A 10,595-nucleotide genomic window follows, 5' to 3' on the forward strand; every position below is an offset into this window, starting at 1 on the left:
CGCTTATTTTGTGTAATCTCTAGGTCGCACATTCTAGAAAGCGCTTAGCTAAGTTCGCTGAGTTGCGAAAGCAGCTAAAAGTGTATCGCAGAAATGCATTTTGACAAGGAACGTCAAAAGCTTTGTGTCTCTCACCAATGTGAAACTGAAACTTTAGGCTGTAGGCTCTAGTCGTGGTTCCAGTGTTCCTTTCAATTGATAACTTTTTGTATATATTTTTATTTTTATTTTTAGTAGAAGCCAACACACGTGCGACGACAACAGTGATGTCGTCGATCTTGCCTCCCACGTGCTCTCGTCCAGCCTTCTGTGCCTCCATTTGAAAGGGGCTAACGTTGTACTTGTCCAATGAGTTATACAGCGCTCGGTTGGCTATGTACGAAGCCAACTCCTCACAATCCTGACCGCTTACGTCATACGCCACAATAACCTCTTCAATCTCGCTAGCGAAAATGTTGTCCAGCAACCCATCTGTCCCAAGTACTATTATGTCCCCCGGCCTCAATTCCTCAACCTCAAACTCCTCCGCCGCCTCGGGACAGTCGCCGCCCACGCAGTTACCCAACTGATACGGACAGTTAAAGCTCCGCTGCTGAGTTGATGACTTGAAGAAACACATGTTGTCCCTGAACACCATGAACCCGCTGTCCCCGACATTCACGGCGTGTAGGGTCCCACGCTCCTTGTCGAGGCTGAGGATGCAAGCCGTAGACGACCCTTGTACTCCGGCATTGTTCGCGTAGGCTTCGCTCAACACCTTTCTTGGATCGACGGCTGCGGCGGAGGATCGGGTTATGCCCGTGGCTGTTTTCTTGGCGTGGTTCATGAGTCCCCTTGCGTACTCGCCGGCGTCGACGCCTTTCCTGGCCCAACCGCCGACGCCGTCCGCCACTCCGATGGTCTGGGCGTCATGGCAGATGAAGTGGGCGTCTTCGCCCAGGGGTTTTTCCTTGTTCTCTTTGGGTAAATAGCACGACCCACAAATCAGATGAAGTTGATCAGTACGGCTATTCAACTTCTTCTTATGATACGGGCCACGGCCATAGCCACAGCAGCCATAGCAATTATGGATCGGCCCCAAACCAAACGCAGGCGGCTTGTTGGCGGCGATCATCATCTTTGACAACACTGAGAGCAAGAGAGAGACATGAGAGTGATTAGGATACGGAAGAGAGCAAGAGAGCAACGCGTATTTATAGATTTCGACATGTCCTTGTCGGCCAAGTTTCCCAATAGGAAACGGAAAAATATTAATAGTTTTATTTTTTATTTTTTAGGGCTCTTGACATTTTAGGACAATTAAAAGCCCACGCAGTGACGCAGATAAAACCCTATGAATCTAAATCTTATTTCTATTTTTAAAGGATAATTTTACCAAATCTCTAGATCCAGAAATTAGGGCATACATAATTCTTTGGCATAGTTGTTTACCAAAAGCCTCCATGATTTATTTATTTATTTGAAGTTGAGTAATGTTTGCATTAATTAGTTGTTTTTGGTTGATTTTAAATAAGGGAGTCGTATCACAAACAAGTGCTTTCTAAAGAATATAATTTGGAAACAAGTGTTTTCTAGGTATGAGACAGTTCCTTGTGGAGGAAAACAAATTAAATTACTAATGATTTAGAAAAATCAAAGTTCATGAGCTTAGCATAACCGGCTCACAAGATTGATTGTGCAATTTTTCCTTACAAATGCTTTTCAATCAGATTTTATTTTGTTTTGATTACAAGCAATATTCTGAACTACAGTGAGGTTTCTCACTCACACTACCACTGAAATGTGTCCAATGACAATGACATGAACCTAGTCACGATCACAACTGAGAATCACTTGACATTTATAAATCTTATAAAGCTAGAGCATTGGAAAGTAGAGGAACTGAGAATCACTTGACATTTAAAGCATGTGTTTAGTTTGTGAGGCCATGGTGGATAGACAATTTAAAGAGTTGTAACGTTTGTGTGTTAGGTGGCATCTCTTGAATGAAATGCCCATGTTTGTGTTTTTATTTAGTTTACATATAAAAAGGATGTGCTTGGACTTTGTGCAGTTTTTTGGTAAATTATTTGGCCACTTGTAATGTATAAAATGAGAAGAAGAGAAAAAAAAAAGCTATACACGAACATTATTGAAAGAAAATATATATAGCAAAATATTAGGTATATCATATTTATATATTACATTATGTATTTTTTACCTTTATTAGATAGGTGATACACAATATGAATTATGGATTTTCTACCTCTATTAGAGAAATGATACACAATGTGGTAAGCTAGTATTACTTATATTTTTTCATAACATGAAGGTTATTATTTTGCATGTTGTTATTGATATTCATTAAAAAAATTATATAGTTAATGACATCCTGATGCTTATCTATATCTTCTATCTATTCTATATGAAGGCATGAAACTTTCGTAAACCCCGAAATTGCCCTTTGCTAAAGTAAAAAGTTAAACCATGCAATTTTAATTAAAATGTGGTAAAATTGTAAAACACCGCTGAATTAAGAGGGGGGGTTTTCAGAATTGGCAGTTCCTCTTATGTATTATATTTCAAGCTTGAACTCGTTTGTTTTATTTTCAAACACTTGTATTTTGCTTTACTTACCAATTTATTTAGATAAATTGTAAAGTCCTCACTAGTCTGAGGTATAAAAAAGGACTTTTTTGGGAGGTGTCCCCACCCAAAATCACAATTGTCTGTTTGATTAAGTACCAATTACTTGGAACGCAAGTATATTACATCTTTCAAGTCTATTAAAGTTTTTAACTGCTAATAATGGCACGCCGGTATAAAAGAAAGTTGATCTCAAGACCATTAATAGTTAACAGGTCAATGGGAGAACCTAGCCTCCAATAGACACAAAAAATTTGTGAGCCAAGTTTACTGGGATAAATGCTCTTAAAACCCACTTAAATACAGATGTCAAAGAATGGGGTAAAAAAACAGAGATACAATAAGGGGCTTGTAGCGGAAGCCCTAAAGTGGTTAAGAATATTTATCCCTACATTCGAGGTCCTAGGTTTAATTCTCCTTCCCAATATCGCTTGTATAAAAAAATAAAAATATAAACAGAGAAGCTTTTGCATTTTCCGTATGAAGAAGACCAGATGAGTGTAACCTAAAAGAAAGAGAGCTCTCTTCAGTGAGTTGGAAGGGTAGATTCGGAATTCCATTAATCACAAGATAGAAAAGAAATTAAAAAAGAGGGGTGCATGCAGCATGAGGAGAAAATTAGAGTGTGAAAATGGCTTCGACAGATTTATTTGCATTTCCGAATTTTAAAAGAAAACATTTGTTATCTAAGCTACTTTCCTGAAGGTAAAACTAGTACACCTAAATAGATACTCTCCGTTTCCACTAAGAATATAGAAAGCCTGAAAACATGTTATATAAAAGTTGCACTTCAACTTAACTTGTATCTTCACTTCTGTTGCTGACTTGCGGTGAACACAATTATGATCAGAGTTCCCCGAACACACAGCAGCTGATAGCTCAATCCCGAGAGTGTTTCCTTTACATTGATACTTTCGGATACACCTGAATACAACAACTCAAATGCCAATTCTGAAAAGCACAGAAATATCATGAGCTGAGTACGTATCCCAGTCAAAGTAACTTCTTCAGGTACATGTGGATCTGTATCTGTCTTGATAGAATTTAGCAGCTGGATCTTCTTCTGTTCCTGCGCTCTCCTCCTATCAGATTCAAGGATAATGAGGAAGGCGGTGACACCCCACCAACTCTGCTTGCCTGACCAATGGTTTGCGGCCTCACCTGAGAAGGTGGTATTTCGATTAAACTTATTTTCCTACATCAGTGCATCTTCCTAGTCATCATCAACAATCATAATTTCTCCTGGGCGATTTAATATCATGTACCAGATTCCAATTTTCATCCACCCAGTCGTTACATTAGGGGTCTATGTATATACAATGACCCCAAAAAAAAGGGAAGACTGTCTTAGATATTCTAATTCAATAACTTCAATAGAACAAGTCAGTCATTTCACTTGTATACCACAATGCTCCATGAGTTATTTCCCACATCTGAGTTGAGTTTCTTCCCATCTTAAACTTTCTCCACAAGTTGCTTTAAAGTTTCAATTTGAACAACAGCAACCACATAATTTCCATCTTGTGCTTATTTGGTCTCTCCTTTTCCGTTTAAACAATGTCAACACACAGTGCATCTTCTTAGGTCCCTCCAAGTTCTATTAATCTAGTTGGACAAAAAACGACTTTTGGTGTCTCCAATAACATGACCATATTGCTTTTGTGCCCAAATCACAGATTCGAGAACCATGTTCCTGAAGAGTACGTACGCGGTTACTATCCCACCACTTTCTGCTGTAACCTGCAAGCCCTAAGTTTTGGCAAGTTGGGATGCCTATCTTGATAAATATTTCAAGATTTTTATTTTAGATCTGAAAATATTTCGAAATCAAAAGGGATACATTCAATAAATTTTCTTATACAAATCTCTTTGAATTTATACACCCATAATAGATCACAGGGTGGGTTACGGACCACATGATGGTCACATGAAAAGAGAGTGAATTATATGCTTACCTAGCTACTTGGACTTCAGATCTGAATGAAATTGCATGGATGTTTCTTCCTTCTAGTTAAGACAATTAAATGGAAGGAAAATATTGACAAACTGAAAACTCCAGGGTCGGCATCATTGTTCATATTGAAACCAAAGAGACAACATCAACGCGCAAACCGTAAATCGGATCAAAATTGACTGAAAATCGAGCCCCCTTCTCCCACTTAGTAAAAACCCTAAATCCCCTTTTCTAATCCTCCACGTTACGTTAATTGCGAGAGGAATGAGATTCTGATAATGGCTGCGGCGAAAGTTTAATAATTCTCCGGTACGTATGCAGCACGTGCATTCAAATTGACAGAATTAAAAAATTGGACTTGATTTGTTCATGACTGCAAGTGATATGATGAAATTGAGAAAGTTGAAATCATGGTGACCAAAATTGTCTTTGAGCCTAACCCAAGCAACCAAAAATATTTTTTACCCTAAGGGCCCATTTGGTATTTAGGAGCTTCGGAATGGATTTCAAATTGCATTCCAATGTTTGGTATGTGCACTTTTGGGAATGCAATTCTGGACTCATGGGTACCTCCCATATATGGAGGAATTTCATACCCTTGGAGCAATTCGGACTAACTTATTATATCTGTTATAATTTTTAAATTACACTTTTGACCCTTAAAAGACTCTTCTTATTAATAACTTTTAATAATAAAAAATTAAGTGTATTGTTGGAAAACTTAACAACTTTTATTCCTAATAATGCATAAACCAAACATGGGAGTGATAGAAAATGGTATTTCCTAGCGTCCCCAAACATGGAAATAAACTTCCTCTATTCCTATCTCATGAGATTAGACATGGGAAGTTCAATCCGCGAACCAAATGGACTCCCTTAAGTGAAAAAGTACTCTTTAGTGGAAAACCCTAAAATAGATCAGGTGGTATAGTGATTAAACAAGTGGTTCCACGTGTTTGCTAACCCTTTCTTACATATGTTCACAACTTTTTCTTTTTCTTTTCTTCTTCTGTAAAAATAGAGTCAATATGTGAAACAAAATCTCATATCGGACTCGCATTATTTATATTTTTATTAGAGTTTCTAATAGTTCTCACATTAGATCACACTATTTCTATTTTCTTCATATAAGATTTTCTAATAGTTCTTTGTTGATTTTTTTATTATAAGATTTTCTAATATTTATACATAAACAAGTCTTTTTACTATGAATTTAGGATATGATAGTGGTATTGGTTAATTTTTTAAGGTATTTTTTGTCGAATTTTTTTTTTAATAACTTTTACATGTTAACACCTTGGGATAAAAATTCTGCTGAATCCGCCATTGTTGTTGGGACATCATCGTCTTGTCATAGGCTTAAATTGGTGTACACCATGTACTATAGATTTTCCCTCAATATTGTAAACAAAATATTTTATGCATATGTAACATTAAACTTTTTATTTTATTTTTATTTTTGGCCACAATTTACAAGAAAAAATAAACGGTGGTTGTAATATCCAGATTTTGCCATGGCCGGGCTCGTCCATGGGCCAAGTCGGGTCAATTCAGCCTAAATTTAATGGGCTTGGGCAGGGTCGGGCCCGGCTCCAAAGAGGAGAGAAAAAATAACAGGCCGGGTCAGGCTGGGTTTTTTAAGAATATTGAAAGCCCGAGCCCGACTCATGGGCCGGACTTAAGAAAGCCCATCGGACTAAGCCCAAAGGGTCGGGCTGAAATGGGCCTATTTCATTCGAGAAGAAGAAGAAGAATAGGAGAAAGAAACAATATGTCATTCAAAAAGAGACACTCAACTGCATCATAATTAGACCGTAACAAGTTTTAAGAAATAATTTTTAAAAATAATAAATATTAAAAAAATCTTTAAAAAAAAAAAAGGATAGTATGAATAAATATGCAAATGCTTGGTGACGGGTTCAAGAAAAGCATGATTATATTTGGTGGTATGATTATGTTTGGTGAGATGATATGTTGTTCGTCTTATTCTTGATTTTTATCATTGTTGTATTAATAATTGACACAAATTAATGTGCTAATAGCAATTATAAACTAGGAATGAGTAAAGAAAGTAAATGAAATAAAACAAAATAAGAAACTCAAAATAAACACAAACAGCCATTTCTATCACCCTTTTATCACCACTATATCACTAGTTTATCACTGTGGGGACCAAATCTCATTTGTCGTGGCTTAACTCATATGCCACAACCAAAAGACGTGGGATGATCAAGCTTCCCTCCCACTAGAGAAGTGCGGAGCGAGGGAGATGCAAATCACTCATTTGATCCCACTACAACTCATCTGATCCCACTACTATGAAGTGGGGGGTGGGATGCGCAAAGCTAGGGAATCATGGCCAAACCCAAGAACTCGAAGCGCTATAAAAACCTGGCTAGACTTCCAGCCAAAGGACGGAAAAATTCAATTAAACACTAAGAGTACGCTGCGCAAATATTGACTTGAGCGTCGGAGTGACTTTTGCAGGTACTCACCCCTTTTCCATCGTTCGACCTCAGGAACAAAGTCTAGAGTTCTCTTTCAACCAAGGAAGTGTGCGGACTTCAGTCAAGAACCTGTAAAGGTATTTCTTCTTGAAAGAAATCCTGCTCCAACAATCACGTTTTAGGCAGAAACGAATTATGAACTTCCTCTGTTTTTCAGTTTCGACATCAGTCCAGTTTTTAAACTTTTCAACCGTTTGTGCAAATTGTATGTTCTTTATATGGTTGGATTCATCACAAAATAATGAAGAACACTAAGCGGACGAAATGTAAAAAATGGATACAAAAATGAGCAGAATTCAGTGGAAACAAACACAATGTTTCAAACAAGTGACACGCACAAAAATGAAAGAGGGGGGGTTTGTGATTCAAGTGATATAATCCTAATCCTAAACCTTTATTTATACATAATTATATATGTATGCGGGCCTAACACGGCGGGCTTTTGTGGGCGGGCCATGCCGGGCTTTATTGAGCTTAACCTGGTCGGGCCTATGGGCCGGGCTGAGCTTTAGACACCCAAGCCCAAGCCTAGCCTAGCCCAATACAGACTGGGCCATCCAAAAGACCATAACGGACCTGGACGGGTTATTTCTCGATGAGGCCTATGCAACATGGCATGCAAGCAAAGTCATTCCTTCCATGGGACAACTGCCCATTAAATAGCATCGTTGATTCATTTGGACAATATGAAGATGAGAGGCAACACCTACAACAAGAGCAACCTTCTATAAGAAAAATCAAATCAAATCAAATAGTGAAGGAAAGAGATGAATTATGTACTGGAAATCTCCTCATGGTTAAATTGTAGCTTCATGTAAAATTGAGCTCAATTGAATCAGCGATTTACCAGGAAACTAAAGGAGACGCATTACTCCAATATTATCGCTAATCAAGTAGAGCTCATCTTCAATACTAGCCCTTTGGACATGAAAAAACAATTTTTCAATGGAATCATGCTCTAATCGAATCCTTGATTTACCAGAAATCTAACTTGAGATGCTAACTCTCTAACTAGTTTTTGGTAAATCAAAGACCGACTAGAGTTTACCTCCAACTATAGCAATCCAAAGAAAACAATGTCAGTTTTATGCAAAATCTGAATTTTATGCACCAACAAGCAGGGTATATATAGTGATCCAAAAGGCTCCGCATTTAATGTTTACCAATGGAGGAAAGATTAAAATTTTAATAATAATATAATAATTAAGGTGATAATTATTGCAGCATATTGGTATATCCTCAAAATTTCTATGTTGTCTCTAGAAATTCTGAACAAACAACTCCAATGAATCATGTGGACTGTCTAGATTAAACTAATACACTATGTGCCGAACATCTAATTACCTTAAATATGGCCGCTCTTAACATGGTCAAGTTCAATACCTAATATGCATATTTATACATATCAGCCAAGTTCAATACCTAATATGTTCATTCTATCTTGACAACCTCAAAAATCAATCTCATTATCCGAGAAATTGTACACGCGTGCTTGAAATTTATTTTCTAAAAGTTTAATGAAGACATAAATTTTGTTACAGAAGAAGGTTTAACAATGACAGAGTGCCGCATAAATTAATAAACAATGTAAATTCCAAGCTTCGAAAGTAATATGTTCACTGATGGCAGCCATAAAATCAATTACTTTATTCTCACATGTGGAATATAAATAATTGAGAATACTGAAAATTTTAAAATTCAAAGAAAAATTTATCATACGAAGATTTACATTAGTGGAATGCTTTGGCTTAGGAGTTATTCGGTTAAAAAGTTAATAATAAAGTGGCCAACAAGTCTAGATTAGTGAAAAAAGACCTTAATTTATAGATTAGTGGTTTCAGGTTTGAACCCATGATACCTTACTAAAAAGGGTGCTTCCAAGTGAGTAGCATTAGAAGATTAAGTTAGGGCTTCGAAAATCAGACATACCTTATATGACAAAGCCCTAATTTAAGTTAGGGTCAGAAACAGAAATCAGACATGCCAAATTTGGAAACAGAAACAATTAGTCCTAAGCCATTTCCAAATTTATCTTTGTTAGAGGTACGATATTTAATATTATTGTGCATATTTTGATGATAACAAATTGTTCCTTATTTATCTAATGTATTTCATGTGTGATAAGTTGTAAGGAGCAAGTATTCTCAAATAGATCAAAAACACTGTACACACTGGAAAACTTTTGGAACATTGAAGCAAGAAGCTGATACTCAAGCATATATTTCTTCAATATGGAAGAGTTAGGTTATTCTTGTAAAACTCTTTGTGAATTGAACATCTAAGGCTCTTTACCTAGATTGACCTTAGGTTCCTTCATGCATTCATATCATACATGCAAAATTGTTTTATCAAAATTTTGGCTAAGTATGAAAAATACTTTTTCAGAATAATCATTTTCTCAAGATAATTTTTGGCGGCTTTTATTCCCTACATATCAAATAAGAAAACCTGATTTTATGAGACTTTATATGAAGTATATATTGACTTAATAAGCCTTCAATTTTAGTCCAAATCGCATGTTGAAATAAAACCGATTTTTCATATTTTGATTTGGTGGGAATTTTGATTTTCTAGTATTTTGATTTGAACCAAATGGGGGTACTTCCTTATTTACATTATAAACTTAAGTAAATGGAGTAATATAAAAATAAATGAAAGTAAAAGGACAAAGACATTTACTTAAATGTCGGAAATGGAAATAAGGTTAGCTGAACACTGTTCCAACGGATCTGTTTTCTAACATCTATATTTTTAACGGCTATACTTCCCAACAACTATATTTTTAACGGCTATATTTCCCAACAGCTATATTCCTAACGGCTCTATCTTTCCACCAACTATATTTCTATACTTATAAATATGTATTTAGATTTTTGGTGAAGACAACAACTCAACATATTCATCCAAGTTTACAATCATTCATCATACTTTGAATATCCTTTTCTCTTGAGCCATTCATTGTTCAAATTCATACAAGAGTTATAGTGTCCAAAATTACGTCTGTAATCACCTACTCAGAAAGGGGAGTTATCTTTGTGTGAGGTTCAATTGTATATCCCTCTCAAATAGGAGAGATTTTTGTTCCGAGAGTTATTTCATTCGAACTTGTAAAAAGGGTTGGTTTGACCTTGTGAGGTGAGAAGGGTGTCTTCCATCTTGTATTAGAGTGGTGTGCTCTGACAGTGTAAAGGTTTCAACTCCACCAGCAAGGAGTTTTTCCAAGATAGTGGATCGAACTCTCAAGTGGTGTGCTTGAGGACTGGATGTAGGTCAGGTGGACTGAACCAGTATAATCTCTGAGTTTGAATCTATCTTTCCCTATTTCTTTATTATTGTGCTTGTCAAATTCAATTATTTGTGTTTAAATTTAAATTTGCAATTAACCTTACTCAACACAAACCACACATCCCCCCCCCCCCCCACACACAAACACACACAGACAAAAAAAAAAAAAAAAGAAATAAAGAAGTAGTGTATACATCTCTCGCTGGAAAAATATGACTCCCTGA

General features: G+C 36.4%; 1 protein-coding gene across 1 annotated transcript; it reads right to left on the reverse strand.

The window, feature by feature from the left end:
- LOC18778119 (probable protein phosphatase 2C 55) lies at window positions 20–1,117 on the reverse strand. Its single transcript, XM_020564702.1, has one exon. It carries the CDS (start codon window positions 1,115–1,117, stop codon window positions 20–22), a length of 1,098 nt encoding a protein of 365 aa, XP_020420291.1.

Source organism: Prunus persica, chromosome G5 (assembly GCF_000346465.2).
Source record: "Prunus persica cultivar Lovell chromosome G5, Prunus_persica_NCBIv2, whole genome shotgun sequence".
NCBI classification, from domain to species: domain Eukaryota; kingdom Viridiplantae; phylum Streptophyta; class Magnoliopsida; order Rosales; family Rosaceae; genus Prunus; species Prunus persica.

Coding starts and splice junctions, on each gene's coding strand:
- LOC18778119 (XM_020564702.1), bottom strand. CDS start 1,117: ATGATGATCGCCGCCAACAAGCCGCCTGCGTTTGGTTTGGGGCCGATC.